Below are 16,192 nucleotides of genomic sequence, written 5' to 3'. Positions count from 1 at the left end.
GCTGTCCCCCTTCAGCGTGCGGGTCGCAGGCTGCCCCGCGGCTGCCAACTCAGGGCGCGGGAGCCCCTCGCCGCCGAGTCTGCTAGGACCCGCCGGCCCGGCCCGGCCTGGGGGTTCGGGGAGGGGGGTGGCGGTCGAGTTGGGCCGCAGGACCCCTCCCTCGGGAAGTGCGCGCCAGTGCGACCGCGGCGCGAGGGCCAGACAATGGGAGCGGCCGCGCCTGGGGAGCCGGCCCCCGCCCCCGCGGCCTCCCCGCCGCCCGCCTTCCCGGCCCCCAGCCCCGGCGCTGCCGCCCGCCACCCCGGCTTCCCGCAGCCTCCTTCCCGCCGTCCCATTCCTATGTTGTGGGGTTTTTTTTTGTGTGTTTTTTTTTTCAATTTCCCTTTTATTTTCGGAAGTGGTGGAGATGTCTTACTTCCAACTTTAATTTTAATTTGCCATTTCCCACCGGGTAATACTCCTCAGGAAACCCCAAATCTAGAGTCAATACAGCAAATGGAATAAAAGCTCTAACTTTAAACGCTTCTCGTATTTTTTTAACGCCCCGATGTCTTCTGAACAGCAAGGGACTCTCCTTTCCCCTGTTTTTATTTAAACACGGTTATTGTAAACGCTCCATCCAGCGCACTTCGGCCGGAGCGGAGGACGCGTCCGGCGGCGGCAGCAGGCCGGCCCCCTTCCCGCCCCCAGGCCGCGGGGGCAGGGGAAGGCGGGCCGGGCGCGTCTGGGGAAGGAGAGCAGCGCGCCTCGCGGGGACCCGCCGGGCCGCGCCGGGCCGGGCCGGCACCACGGGGCCGGCGAGCGCCCTCGGCCTCCGAGCGGAGCCGCGGGCCTGAGGGAGCGGGGAGACTGAAACCGCGGGGACCGGGGCCGGGGGCCGCGCACGACTGGACGAGCAAGATGGGGCAGCGGAGATGACTTTGCCTTTTCTGTCCCCCAAGGAAAAAAAAACACACCACCACAAAGTTGGCGGGAGGCGGAGAGAACAGCCATCCTCACTCCACTCCCTCCGCCGGCTTCCGCGGAAAGGCTCGGGCCGCGGCCGCGGGGAGAAGGCGCGGGACCGGCCTGACCAATAGAGTCAACAGGTCCAGGCCGCGGCCGGCCAAGGGGCAGGACCGCCGGCCCCCTTCCCGCCGGTCCCCTCCCCCGCGGCCCGGCCCCGGGAAGCCGTGCTGCCCGCCCCGCTCCCGCGGCCGCCAGGGCCGGGCTCGGGGTGGGGGCGGGGCGGGGGTTCCCCGCCGGAGAACCCTCCCCCGGGGCTGGCGGGGGGCGGGGGAGGGGATGGGACCGGCGCGGGAGGATTAAGGAGGACTCGAGCTCGGCACGAGCACGGCCCGCGCGAGGCATCCTGGGTAAAAAGTGGCCGCGCGGCTCCAGGAGAGCGCGGCGAGGAGCCGGGGTCAGAGGTCAGGGCCCCGGAGCCGCCTGCGAGCCCCCGCCCCGCCCCCACCGGCCGCGGCGAGCGGGGGGAGCTGCTGTGCTCGCCGGGCCTGCGGGCTCCCGGGCCGGGGAGAGGGGAGCTCCGCGCGGATCGCCTGACCCCACCCCCTCCTGCCGCCGCCAGCACACACAACCCGACTCAGCCCTGCCTCCCCGCTCGCGCCCCAGCCCCCCGTACCGGCTTGCAATAACGCAGTAAATTTGCTTTAACAACAAGTGGGGGTGGTTGCATTTACTCCTCCCTCTCCTCTCTCCTCCTCTCGCCGCGGCTCTTGACACTACTACAAACCAGGACTATAAACATAAACATGTGTCACACTGTAACTGGGCAGGTAATATACGCGTTTGGGGGAGGGGGTCTGGCTCGTCGCTTGGGGGGCAGTAAAAAATGTATTTCACGTGCTGGACGGTGTAGGGGGCTCCCCCCACACACTGATCCATTTATATAATGCCGGCGGCACTCGGTCACTGACTCATTCAGCCACCCAGACCCACAAAAACAGGCTTGCCGGTAACCACCATACCCCAAAAGCAAATACATCTCAATACGAATCTCTCTCCTTGTCCAGCCACCGCTGCCATTTCCTCTATCAGCAAAAAAGTAGCGTCTCCAGACTGGAATCCCCTTTTCTTTTTAAAAATTATTTTCCAGATAGCAACATTGGACATTTTTTTTTCCAACCTAAACAGTACACTGATCTCTCCCCATAGGCAGTACCTACACATTTTGTGCGCAGAAAGCCTTTCAGACAGCAAGAAAGGTGACTTCAAGGCTTGAGCCCGAAAACTGCAAAGCAAAGGTTATTTCTTTGGCTTTGCCTTCATGCATCTTGCAACTCGTGCTGTGAGTTGTTGCCACCGGCGTGGTGGAGAGTCGCCACAGCATGTCTTTATTATCGTTATTTAGTCTGCATTTACAATGCTGCCCAACTTTTTTCTCATCCTCAGTTCAACAAGCCTAGCAATAACTACTTAAGGTACAGGAAAGTGAATCCCCCTGGAAAGATTTTTGGCTTAAAACGGAGGGAGAAACAGAAAATATTCAGATGGAGAAGTGGTTCCCTTTGTTCTTTCATTGTTTCTCTAGGAACTGGTGAATACAAAGACAAACACTTACCTTCTCTTCTTTTTGCTCCAAAAAACAGACGTTCCCATCAGCCTGAAAATACACAATCCACCTTGAAAGTAACTACGGATGTGGAGAGAGTTTGTATTTCATGATTTTTCGCTCTCTGCCCTCTTTTAGCGTAGGATTAAGTTGCCGAGCACGTTGCTGCAAGCTGTAGCCCCCCGCCTTAGTGAATCGGTCACGTTTAGGACCCTCTAAGTCCATCCTAATTCTGCCTGTAGAATTGAGGGTATTGGAGCTCTAAACTTTCAATAGGAAAGGGGCCTGCGTCTACCCAACAAACTTACAAATACCTTGACATTTCTTACCACTTTATTTTTATACCACAATCACCAAATAGAATTTACCAAGAAATATTAGATCTTTGTTCAAAGAAAGTTTTTTTTAAAGTCTTATTCTTAGCAATGTACTACTTAGATGTGGTAAAAGACAGGTTTATATGGGCATTTAACTGAACGAGTGTGTTTTCCATAATGTTTGTTATGCCATGTATGTTTTTAAAACAAACAAAACACTACTAGAATTGAGGAAGAAAGAAAATAGAAGTTGAAATATAATGTTGAGGAATGACTGAAAGGCCTTTTTTTTTTTTTTTACTGTAAAATTTGCCTCAAAAGCAAAAACTAAGCTTTTCAAAGTTAAAAGATTCCATTTTTACCCTATGATTTCAAAATAAAAAAGCGACATTCATGGTTAGTATGTGATGTTTGTCAGTGTGTAGTGCCCAGCCTGGTGGGCATTCCTGTCCAAACCTTGTTTAAATCTGATTATGATGTGATTTGGTTAAGTCATGAATATGAAATGATCCTTGTGTATCCATAAATGTGAACTTGGGATTTTTTGATCTCCCGCTTTTTTGTGTGCGCCCAGTAGCTGCAGCAGTGGAAGGCAGTGATTGGCTCCAGTGCTCCTAGAAGGATTTGGGCTGAAGCCAGGGGAACAGAACCAGAGGATTCCCTTTACAGAGGCCATCAGGCCCCACCAGGCCCCACACGTCTTGTCTTTCCCTTCTCCCCTCATGGGTGCTCAGAATTTCAGAATGGCTTCAGCAGCCCATAGGTAGGCCTCAACACTTAGTGTCATCACTTCCGTTTCTACACATTTGGCCCTTGTGGAAAAAAGAAAAAAAATGCGGCAACACAAATAAATTGTGGCTCTTGATATTTGTGTGTTATATAATATATCAAAGTTGAACTCCACTTTCTCAGATTTTTTTTTTTTTATATATTCGGGATCAATTGGAAGAGACCCTTGTGTCTCATAGGAAAATATTGTAACAAAACAAGATAATTGGGGGGAAAGGCTGTTGCAGTAGGAAAACTGGCTTTTCTTTGATAGCATTTAATTGGAATTAAAAGATTCTTGAGCTGTAAACATTATTTATTCAGCACACATGAGCAGGCATTGTTTTATCACCATCATAATTATGGTGTCCTTTAAACTAGCTGATAGCAGGAAAGATAAGGAAATGTGCCTGTAGATTCAGATCAGGTCTCCCTCCTTTTTTTCCCCCTCCCTCCCCTCTTTCTCCACTATCCCTCATTCCTTTCTTGGTCACTGGGTCCCCCATGGCCCTTGAGATGAGGAAAACAGGAAAATTTGGCCTAACCATTTTTTACATCATGAAAGTGATTTGTACCACACTCATTTAATGCAATCTATAACTTTCTAGTCTCCCATGTTTATAACTGCTTTTTAGCTTGCAATATATGTTATATGAAGAGTTGCTCACCTGTATAAAATTTTGTCCATTAAGGTTTGTTGCTTCACCTTTGTCTAATTCAGAAAGCACACTCTTAGGGCTTTTTTTTGTGAACAAAGGCTCACACACAAAAAACCTTTACCTCCAAGGATTTGCAAATTTATAAAGGCTGCATAGAATTCAAGATGAGTCAGGGGGCAAAAAAAGGGTAGAAGGTCATTGCATTTTGATTATGGGTCAGTACACAACATGGCATATACTGTGTCCCAAACTTCTGTTAAAAACAGGATTTTTAAATGCCTCACAACAGAAGGATGGGCCCTTTTGGAGATTTGCCATGACTTGTATGGATGAGACAAAAAGAAAAAAATTTAGGAAAATATACTAAGTTATAATTTAAGTTTTGTTTTGTTTTTTAATTTAGCCATTTCCTCCTCCTCTATTCTCAAGTTCTCCTCCTAAACAGCAAACATGTGAGATTAGGTAAATTTAGGTAAGAATTGCTATCACACAAGCTTTTATTGTCCTATATCCTCAATTAATTTTGCCATATGAGGCTTTGAATTATTATAATTTTAGTCTTTGTTATAAGTATTATGGTTACTTTTGGCTAACAGCACAAAAAGCTGCTTTTATTTTCCTAACTAGTATACATACATTGTTTCAGCCTTTGTGATGTTCCCTGGTCTTTTCTGTCTGAATTCACTCTGAACAAAATGTGTCCAGCAATCTTTAAAACAAACGTATATGGTGAAGATTTAGGCAGTGATGGGGGAGGAGGGGGTGGTGATCCTCATTTAAATTACGTATGTATGGATGAAAGCTAGGAGGGAAAAGGATTATTTTAATGCTCTTCAGTACATTGATTATTTGACAGTTGTAGTGTAGAAATACAAAAGTACTCTTAGGTTTTCCTTCAGATTTTCAAAATAACTTTCCCCATTAGTAAACTATTTCTGCAAATTGCTATTGCATTTCCCAGCTAACCATTTAAAAGACTGTAAATGTTGTGTGCATTACTTTGCCCCAGAAGAAAGAGGTCATACTGAATTGCATTGGTATTTAAACATGAAATACGGTTTAAAAAAAATCAAAATAGATCATCTAAAAGTAAATTTGGCACATTCACACAGGATAAGTAAAGACAAATATGTTCGTATCTTCATACCCATCCCTTTAAAACCTGAAAGTGCTGATTTTTTTTTACAATAAATGTAGAAGTTAACATATAGAATGTATTTCTATCTGTATTTGTCACAGAGGGTTCTTCTTTAGCAAGCAGCTTTGTTTACAAAGGTAAAATACTTTTTATTATAGTATATAGATTATGCATTCCCCACAGAGTAAATAATCACATTTAACTTACAAACTCAAAGCCTTTCATTATATATACCTAAATTCTCAATAAGTAATTCCCTGGCCCCTCAGAGGTGGATATGCACATAATGTTAATTTGGGCATATCCACCAACATATGTATATGAGTTTGAGAAACATAGAAGTTGATATATCTTTTCTTAAAAAAGAATTTGAATACAGTCCATCATCTGAATTGGGTTCATCTTTGATTGTAGAGGCGGCTGACATGGTCAACAAATTTATCAAAGAAATCCCCTGGCTTTTGAAGAATAGTACTTTATACATCTGGATCTGCACATCCAGGCAAAGTAAGTAAATTATTGCATAACTTTAAGCATAATTGATACCAGACACCTTTAATTTTTCATCCCCATTCTTTTGGCCAGCTTTCACATTAATAATCTAAGCCATAAATGTTGGTAGCTATTGATCGAACTCCCCTGTGTGCATGCAAATCCATCTTAAAGTCCCCTGCCTTTCATGTGTGAGCGCTCAGGGGCCTCTCCTAGATCTTTTTATGGGGATCGACCCCCAATGTGCCTGGAGAAGACCCCGGATATGCAACGTAGGCTGATGGCCACAAGAAAGCTGTCTGTCACATTCTCTCTGTGTGTATGTGTGTGAATGCGTGTGCTCACGCCTTCACACATACACACACACAAAACGATGGGGGAAGTTAAAGGAACAAAAGAATGTATTAGACAAGAAGAAAGATGTGTAATAGGAGTATTAAAAATGTATAAGTGTAAAGGTGTCTGGGTGCACATACAAAGATATTCCTATAAATTGTATGTCTAGACAAATTCCCAAGTATCCCAGCCTTTATATTTCTCCTTTTGACACACCAAATTGTACCCTTAGTTTTAAAAAAATACTTAATATTCAACTAGTTTTTAAAACCATCTATATTGTCAGTATTTTAAAGATTGAAAGAGAGGAAGGGAGAGGGAAAGAAGGTAATTTTGAAACGGTTACTAAATCACGTTGCCATATGCAGGAGGAATAGGAGTGTGTGTGTGTGTGTGTGTGTGTGTGTGTGTGTGTGTGTGTGTGTGTCCGTGTGCGCGCACGCGCGCGCGGCCTAGTGCGCGCGCAGGCGCGCAAATCTAAATAGGAATCGAGAACTAGAACTACCTGCCCCCCCCCCAAAAAAAAAAAAAGAAAAGAAGAAAAGGCGTGGGTGGGGGCACCGCTGTAGGCAACCTATTGTAATATCTTCTCAAAGGCTTTTCCCGAGTTTACTATTTCTTGGCTGTTTGACTCGGGTCGAAATCTTAAGGCTGGGGGAGGGGAATTGGATGGGAGTTGGGTGGGAGGGAGAGGCTGGCAGTATATAAGTGCATCAGGAGGGATTTTAAAACATTGTTGCTAGCAATTGAAAGGCTGTTGTTATTCTACCTTAAAAAACAAAATCAGCATCTGCTTTTCCTGGAAACTTTGCTTTCTGCTTAAACCTTGTGCATTTTCCCTCCTGTGAAAGTGAAAGAGAAAAACGCGGTGTGATGGATCCAGATGCAAAAGAAAGCCAACTCGGTGGATGGTATTAGCTGTGACGAGGCATTGTTCATTGCCGCCTGTGGGTTACGTTTAAAGCCTGAAATATCACGAGATCCATTCAATGATCCTTCTCTCATTCAAGGAACAAAAATGTAATTTGCTGTAGCTCTGATTTCTTGGATGGAAATGCTAGCCTTAGATTTCAAAGGCAAGAACTAGACATCGCGGTTTGTACACACATTGATTAAGTTGAAGAGCGGCGATTACATCTGTGCTGAGTGCAACAGTAGTCCAGGGCTGACTTTTCAAATCCCAACCTCTGAGTTACAGACTCTCTTAAATAGACTTCCTTAATTTCCGGATGCACTTCTTGAAATTCCCAATTCTCTTCAAAATTCCTGGGACATTACAAGGGATCTAAGGGTGGGGGTAGGGCACTATGGCTGAGATTTCATGCAAACTACCTTTTTGTAAAGATTCCTCAGTTTTCATCTTTTTTCTGTTTTGGAGCTATATCTGCTTTTGCTAGCCAGACCAGAGGAATGAAAGCTGGAACTTCTGAACATGAAGAAAGAAATTATTGTACATTTTTTTTTCTTGCAGGCTCAGAAATATCCATTTATTCTTCTGACCTCACGGATGTCTACTTTTGGAAGAACAAGGAAACATAAATGCATGGGTTATATTTATGCTGTAGTTGCAAACATCTAAGGGTTAAGAAGATTTTGCCGAATTTTGCAAAGCAGCCAACAAACCGCCTTGGGATTGTGGTAACACAACTGGAAAGACCCTTGCTCTCATTTGGCAATATTTTGGATATCTTTGAAAATGACACCAATATATGCCTAAATTTGACTAAGAAGAGGTTAAACAATATTGATATTCATCCAAAGTGATTTTTTTTTTAAAAAGCAGATGCTTGGCTTTCGTGTGGAAAAAATGAAAATTGTGGAAGATTCATTTAAACTACCAATTAAAAGCATCATAGATTATTGAAATAGTCTGCATTGTACATCAGCATTTCTTTTCACTGTTACTACGTAAAACCTCTGGAAGTACTTTGGGCGTTTTACATTTTCTTTTCTTTGCTGCAGAAACAAGCAGCTCCTGGAATTCTGACCTGCGGTGAACAGCACCTAGGCAAAGGCTTGTGCTGGGGACTCTGGATCCCGTCCCCAGTCCAGCCTGGTTAATTGTGAAAAGAGTACACATTTCTAGCTTATCTATGCTTTGTTATGGGTCTGACGTGAAACTACCTCCTCCTTACGCCATCCCCTAGCAGAGAACCCAAATCCAGATGAATTGTTACAGTGTTTTGGAGCTGGAGCCTTGAACTGCTTCCTTGGTCAAATAACTTTGTTCCTGGTTGTAAAAAAAAAAAAAAGTATTGCAGAAGGAAAAAAAAAAAAAAAAAAAGGAAAATCGAGCGAAATTCAAAACGTAAGTCCATACTGGGGCGGTTCGCCGCGTGGGTTTAACTTTGGAGCTCGTAGCTGGTCTCCTTCCCCATTCCCATAAGGGAAATACCAGGCTTATTCTGCACATTTTCACTTACGCTCCATTTTCCAAAGGAAAAGGGGGGGTGGGTGTATCTATTTAAGCTCGATAATGTTTTTAAAATGCTTTTCTTTGAAATAATAGCAGTAGCAGTAAAATGCAAATAAAGCAAAAAAAATAGGCAGTATTCCTTTAAAGGCGAATATACAGGGGTTTTTTTTTTTCCTTTTTTTTTTTTAAGCGTACACACTCTGGTTCAGATGAAGTCTGTGAGTCAGGCTGTTTCTGAGCTCCGATAGTTTAATGGAAAGATTTATATACCAACTGTATTATTTACTTTGGGAGGGGAGGTGGCAGTATAAGGGTATGCTAATTAGTGGGAGATTTTGGGGGGAAGGGGTGGAATATCAATTTTTATTGCATCACCTGTCAGGAGTGTCCAATCAGCGTTGGCTTTAGGGGAATTAATTGATGAAGGTGTCTCCGGACGAGCTCACTTCACTCTGTCATTTTATTTGTAGCTAAAGCAGCGACGGGAATAGCAGCTGCATTTCTTTTCTCTTTCTCCCTTCACATTCCATTATCAAAGTGCTCCAATGGAGAAGGAAGAAACAGAGGGGCCCAGGTACTGATCTGCATCTGGGACTTACACTAACACACTGGCAGATCAGAGACCGGATGGTTTTTCCCCTCTCTTTTTAAAAAAACGAAAACCAAAAAAGCAAAAAGGCAAGAATCAAGTTAGTGTAATCTCACGTTTGTTGTTTTTTTTATGGCTTTTTTTCTTTTTTCTTTTTTCTTTTGGTGTTTTTCCTCCCCCCCCCCCCCCCCCAATAATTTCGCCTAGAGTTTGGCACTCCCTTAGCCGGGAATAACAGTCTTTGTTATTTTATTAGCAGGATGCCTTGAGACACACGCAGCATCTGGTGGAGGATTAACATACATACATGTGTATGTATGCGTCACGTATATATTTGCTGCAAATGGTGGGGATCATTTAGTGCCCGAGATGGGAGACCTGAAGTCAGGTTTTGAAGAGGTGGATGGCGTGAGGCTCGGCTACCTCATCATTAAAGGGAAGCAAATGTTTGCCCTCTCCCAAGTCTTCACGGATCTGCTGAAAAACATCCCGAGGACGACCGTGCACAAGCGCATGGATCATCTGAAAGTGAAGAAGCACCACTGCGACCTGGAGGAGTTACGGAAACTCAAGGCCATCAACAGCATCGCCTTCCACGCCGCCAAATGCACGCTCATCTCCCGGGAAGACGTGGAAGCGCTGTACACCTCCTGCAAGACCGAGCGGGTTCTCAAGACCAAGCGCAGGAGGGCCGGCCGGGCCCCGGCCACCGAGGCGCCCGCGCCGCCGGAGCGCGCCGCCGCCGCCGCCGCGGGCCCCCGCCCGGCCTGCTGGAGGGACCGGCACCAACTTTGGCGCCTGGGAGCCGCGCGGCCGCTGCCAATCAGCGCGCAGGCCCCGCGCCCGGGCGCCGCCGCCGCGCGCCCCGCCGCCCATCTACCTCAGATTTTTAGCAAATACCCGGCCTCGCACTACCCGGAGATCGTGCGCTCGCCGAGCAAACCCCCTCTAAACTATGAAACTGCCCCGCTCCAGGGAAACTACGTCGCCTTCCACTCGGACCCGGCTTACTTTCGGACTCTGCTGTGCAGCAAGCACCCGGCCGCCGCCGCCGCCGCAGCCGCCGCCGCCGCCGCCGCCGCTGCCGCCGCCGCCGCCTACTACCAGGCTTCGGCCGGACCCCCGCCCAAGGCGGCGGCGGGCGCCGCTGGCGGCCCGGGGAGCCCGACCTACCGCTGCCGGCGCAGGCGCGGGGGCGCCAAGGACTGCCTGCTCGCGCCCCACGCCGGCGCCCGCCGCCTGCTGCTGCTGCCCAGGTCCTACAAAGCCAAAGCGGCCACGGCGGCGGCCCCCGGGGCCACTTGCCTGGAGAGGTTTCATCTGGTTAACAGCTTCTGCCCGCCTCCCCACCACCACCACCACCACCATCACCACCACCATCACCACCACCACCACCACCACCGGGCCCAGCAGCCGCTGCAGAGTCACCACCCCCCGCATCACCCACGGCCACAGCCCCATCTGGACAGCTTTCCCGAGAGTTGCAGCAGCGACTCGGAGTCCAGCTCCTACTCGGACCACGCAGCCAACGACTCCGATTTTGGCTCCAGTTTGTCCAGCTCCAGCAACTCTGTGTCCTCGGAGGAAGAGGAGGAGGGAGAGGAGGAGGAGGAGGAGGAGGAAGAGGAGGAGGAAGAGGAGGGGGTCACTGGGGCCTCGGATTCCAGTGAAGTCAGCTCGGAGGAGGAGGACTCATCCTCAGAATCGGACTCCAGCTCTGGCTCCAGCCAAGTGTCAGTGCAGAGCATCCGTTTCAGGCGCACCAGCTTCTGCAAGCCGCCCAGCGTGCAGGCGCAGGCCAACTTCTTGTACCATCTGGCCTCCGCCGCCGCTGCAACCCACCCCGCTGCTTTCGAGGATGCCGGCCGACTTCCCGACCTCAAGAGCAGTGTCAAAGCGGAGTCAGCGGAGGAATGGCCTCTGCAGAGCTGGGCTCCCAAAGCGTCTCCGGTGTACTGCCCGGCCAGCCTGGGGAGTTGTTTCACAGAGATAAGGAACGATAGGGTATCTGCGATTACATTCCCACACTCTGAAATTCCCAGTACTGTAAAGAGAACTGACCTGACAATTAACTGCCTGGCAGAGGGGGCCTCTTCACCTAGCCCAAAGACAAACAATGTATTTCCACAACAAAGAATACTCCGAGAAACTAGGAAATGCCTGCAAGCAACTCCTGCACACTGTGCAGATAACAACACAATAGCTGCTAGGTTCTTCAACCGTGATTCCTCACTAGCAGCAGCAAATTCAGAAAAAGATTCCAAAATCACCCCTTGTATTGAATTTGCTACGGATTTGCCCTCTTTGCAGACTGATCCTGGAGTGGATGCAGCAGCAGCAGCAGCAACGAAAGCAGAGAATTCATGTGCTGACACAGGCGACAAGACACTGCCACTTCTGCACAATATTAAAATCAAAGTTGAAGACAATAGTGCTAATGAAGAATATGAACCTGACCTTCTTACCAATAAGCTAAAGTGCGAGTGCAATGATACAAAGGGTGAGTTTTACAGTGTGACTGGAAGTAAAGAGGAGGATGCCTTGCTCACCACAGCCAAGGAGGGGTTTGCATGCCCTGGAGAAGAAACTCCTTCCTTAAAGCCACTGGCTCTGAGACAGGGCCTGTCATGCACTTTAGGTTCTCCAAAGCCTGAGGATGGGGAATACAAATTTGGTGCCAGGGTGAGAAAAAATTACCGGACACTAGTCCTGGGAAAGCGACCTGTACTTCAGACACCTACAGTCAAACCAAATTTGAAATCAGCTAGAAGTCCTCGTCCTACAGGTAAAACTGAGACACATGAAGGAACACTGGATGATTTTACAGTTATAAACAGACGCAAAAAGGTAGCCAGCAATGTAGCGTCAGCAGTGAAAAGGCCATTTAATTTCATGGCAAATTTTCCTTGTCCACCATCACTCACTATTGGGAAGGATGGGGATTTGTGGCCTGCATATTCCTTAAACACCACTAAGGATTCCCAACCTCCTCACAAGGCCCATCCTATCTGGAAATGGCAGCTGGGCGGTTCTGCAATACCTCTTCCACCTAGTCACAAATTCAGGAAATTTAATTCATAAAAGTGTTTTGGAAGATATTTTCTTGAACCATATTACCTTCCTTTTGTTGTAAACTGCACAGGATGGTTTGTACAAGTCCATTAATATGTTACACCCCTTTTGGAGTCCTGGTTTATCACATTTGAAGACAGAAATCGGATTACTTTTTTTTTTTTCCCATTGTGGGTTTGTGTGTGTTTTTTTTTTTTAGTAGGGTGGGGGTGGGGTGGGAGAATGCTTGGTTTACATTCCACAGACTACTTCAGGCTAAAGACTCAAGTAAAACTCAGTTATTATGGTAGAGCTGGAACACTTTACTGTTTTAATGCTAATAATGCACCCGGTACCTCAATTCAACTGCTACAAATAAATGTCAAAAGGTTGAATAATAAATATTACAATGAGCCATTAAGTTTATGCACTAGATTTCAGACCTGAAAGTGTAACTTCATTCAGTGAAAGTTTGCTAGGTTACATAGTTACACAGTGAGGTAGCAAGAAGTTTCTGTGAGCCCAAAATGTTCTCTTCTGGAGCTCCTTTGTGGGGTGTCTTTTTCCTTTTCTCCCCTCATTCCCTCTCCAAAAGTAGTTGCACTTAATTTTTCCTTTTTTGAGTGGAAAGACTGGGAGTCTTGATTGAATGCTGGTAAAAGCTGCCTCATATATACTGAGTAAAATAAATATGAGATTGTATTTCTTTTGTAAAGGGTGTGATTTTACTTTTATAGCCACTCCTTGCAATTGGAAGAGACCTTTTTGTGTTCTCACCCAAATGTTTTAAATAAGGTGACTAGTACCTTCATCCTGCTTACCTTGTACTATGAACATGACTCCTCATGCTTGCAAAACAATTAAAATTCAACTTGCAAAACAATTAAAACATTTCTCTTAAGGGCAGGATATTTTATGGTCTGACTCCTCATGGTGTCAAAGCATTAAAAATTCCCAAGAAAAGTAAAATGAGTCACAGTTGTAAGAATACCCCAAATCAAAAATAACAGTTATTTCAGGGCACTAGAACTCAGGCACTTGGATTTTATTACATTTTACTTTTTCTGCATCTCTCTAAACTTCTGTTTTCAGACCATCCTGTGTATAGAGCAGGAGAGTTTCTACTGCAAGTGACAATCAGAGGTGACTATCTATGTTTGCACTTAAAATCAAAGTAGTTCAACATGCAAATGGCTAGGGTCTAGCCCTTGGTAAGGGCCATGCTGGTGTACTATGTTGTGATGATGGAAGCAGTAAATCAAAATTATGGAAATTTGCACTGTTGAAAAGCATGCTTTAGCTTTATTTTCAATTAAAAACACTGTTTAAAATTCCTGGTTCCATACATTTCTACTTATTCCAGATTGAAAAAGGGTTAACAGAAATGAATGGTTTTGTTGACATTTTCACTTGTAATGTTTTTGCCTGAAAGAAATGCATTTATTGGGTGTAGTGTTTTGTTGTAATACCAACCGATGATGCCAGCGAGTTTCTGTGCAAATCACTGGTAGATTTCTTCCTAAATGAGGACAAAACTTTATAAACTTGGAACAAAGCAAGTGCAAAAAGTTTTCAGGTTTAAGAAAGTGAAGCAGAGATCAACTGCTATTTTAATGAAAATTGCATCTAATAAATTTTTGTCCACCTCCCTTAGCCCCACAAATTATGTATCTCAGATCTTTGCCATCTGAAACTTAAGGAGCTGCATCTATAGATCATAAATCACAAAACAAAACAAAACATCAATGAAATGTTTACTGTGTGAATTTAAGTCACTATTTCTCATGGAAATTCAGTCTCTTTTCCCCCTTAACCTTTTAATTCCTACTCCCTTTGAAACTTTTCTTTTGTCTATAAATGTTTCAGATAGATCTGGATGATCTCAGCCCTAATTGCTGTATATGCTCTGTGGTTTGACTCTTATTGTAAAAGACAGAGGCTGAGCATACCTGCATCCAAATACATTTGGATGGAGTAAACAGATGCTTTGAACTGCCTCCCTTTCTTTCCTTCTTGAATGTTGCCAGATGTAAGTGCACTGGATCCCTTTTTATTGGCATGATAGATATGGTAAAAGCAAAAAATTGGGGGCTGTTATCCTTGACTTCATGTTTGTGCATAATTCCAAAGACCAGTACAAGTTACAGTTAAAGCACCAGAAAGCTGAACAATTGGCTTCTCAGTCTGCGTTCTTTCCTCCTTGGAAGGCAACACAGAAATTGGGTGCAATGAGTTGTCTTATAAAGTCAATCTGTAAAAAGTGACATGCACACACTGGAAGCCTGTCATTTCCAGTCTTTACTGCTAAGTCAAGAAAGTTCAAAATATGATGACTACTATATTTAGACTAGGACTTTTCTTATTGGTTATGGAATCACTGTTATGAAATTATAAATTGAGAATATATTTGAAGCCTACAGATCTTGGGTGTGGGGGACCACGAGATGGAGTAAGCATGCTTTAAAACAAATATGCCCTATAGAATTTCCAGCTTTGACACTTGGTCTCCAGTCCTCAGAGAATCAATAGTTTCAGTTTATGGGAGCTGGAGAATGAGCAGCATGGAGGCCCAGGCATTCCAGAGTGATACCATCAAAAGGAAAGAAATTAAGTAGTCAACACAAATTTCACCCCACAGTACTCCTACAAGCCAGCCAACCACAGCAAAACTTTGAGTTGGGGCTTCTGTCGGGAAAGTGTACCAAATGGTATTCAGTCACTTGCAAATACAAGGTATTCTTTCAATTTCTGGTAGCCCCTTAGCTGTTTGCCCATTCTGCTGTGGGGATTATTCTTAGGACAGTGTATTTCATTTTGGTTGTCTTACGACTAATGACAATATCTAGATTCCCTAAGATACTATAAATGTGCCATTTGTTAAAAAATGTAGGCCTTATTGAGAGAAAAACAAAATTTACCTCCATTGACAGATTGCATTTTTACATTTAAATGTTTTCAGGGGATAGAATATTTTTTTAAAAGGCGCTCTATGGTCCCAGGAGTACTGAGTGTTGATTCCTGTGTCTAAAGCTCAACACTTACAGACATGAGGAAAATGCAGGAAAGGGCTCTTTCTCTGACTTTTTGAGGAAAGAAGCTTATTTTGGGTCTTCTAGAAAAGTAGTTTCCTAATAAGATTGTGAAATGAAGATTTAATTATTTTTTAAAGAGATGTGTGTAGTCTGTCTTCAGCAGCCAGGTTATCTGCCTTTTTTGAAAAGGCAGCTTGCCCTTATTCAATGATTTACTTTTTAAAGTGGGTGTTCTTTCCTACTGGCTTACTTGATTACAGTGGAGTAATCTCAATAATGGTTGTTTACTTTAAAATCAACAACAAGGAGCCACCACTAAACAGCAATAACACAAACTAGATGGGCTGGTGTGTGGATTTTTATCTTATCTGTGTCTGGGTGATTGTAGAAATTCCTCAAAGTTCCAGTCCCAAGAATTGGAAGTTTCTGCTGATATGAGAATAATAGTTTTGTTTGCACGCAGGAAGAGATGTAGACTAATTCCTCAAAAGCATTTTTTCTTCTTTCAAAGAAAATGAAAATCCTCATGTTTAAAAAAAAACATTAAAAAAATAAAGCATTAGCATCTACAAAAGACAAAAAAACGTGGTGAGTTTTGCTTCACCTTACAAATAACTTCCTGCTGAAAAGGATGTGGAAAAGGGAGTTTCTAGAGCCAGTCTAGGGGTAAAAATTAAAGGCTCCCCATCCACTAACCTCAGGAAATTGGCCTGGAGGAACAGGGCATTCACCTTAGGGAGTCCACCCGTTCGCCCTGGTCTTCCCTTGGATTTTCCCATTCCAGGAAGAACTATTTTTAATGCAAGCTTTGATTTTGGTTTGCTCTCTAGGCCAAAGGGCATT

The 16,192-nt window shown here is 45.1% G+C and overlaps 1 protein-coding gene across 2 annotated transcripts; it reads left to right on the top strand.

Moving 5' to 3' along the window:
- Nucleotides 1-5,079: 5,079 nt before the first annotated feature.
- SKIDA1 (SKI/DACH domain containing 1) lies at nt 5,080-15,876 on the top strand. 2 transcript variants are annotated; one of them, XM_045588029.1, is made up of 2 exons: nt 5,080-12,051; nt 13,410-15,876. In XM_045588029.1, exons 1-2 carry the CDS (start codon nt 9,636-9,638, stop codon nt 13,493-13,495), a joined length of 2,502 nt encoding a protein of 833 aa, XP_045443985.1. In that variant the 5' UTR covers nt 5,080-9,635; the 3' UTR covers nt 13,496-15,876. The 2 variants fall into 2 exon arrangements, with proteins under 2 accessions (XP_045443985.1, XP_045443983.1); XM_045588027.1 differs by having other exon boundaries at nt 5,093-15,876.
- The last annotated feature ends 316 nt before the right edge of the window (nt 15,877-16,192 follow it).

This window comes from Pipistrellus kuhlii, unplaced genomic scaffold, assembly GCF_014108245.1.
Source record: "Pipistrellus kuhlii isolate mPipKuh1 unplaced genomic scaffold, mPipKuh1.p scaffold_m20_p_1, whole genome shotgun sequence".
Classification (NCBI taxonomy): domain Eukaryota; kingdom Metazoa; phylum Chordata; class Mammalia; order Chiroptera; family Vespertilionidae; genus Pipistrellus; species Pipistrellus kuhlii.
The sequence above is the reverse complement of the archived record's forward strand: the minus strand, read 5'-3'. Positions and strand labels throughout refer to the sequence as shown.

Excerpts from the sequence above, each read along its gene's own strand:
- SKIDA1 (XM_045588027.1), top strand. The coding sequence starts at position 9,636 with ATGGGAGACCTGAAGTCAGGTTTTGAAGAGGTGGATGGCGTGAGGCTC.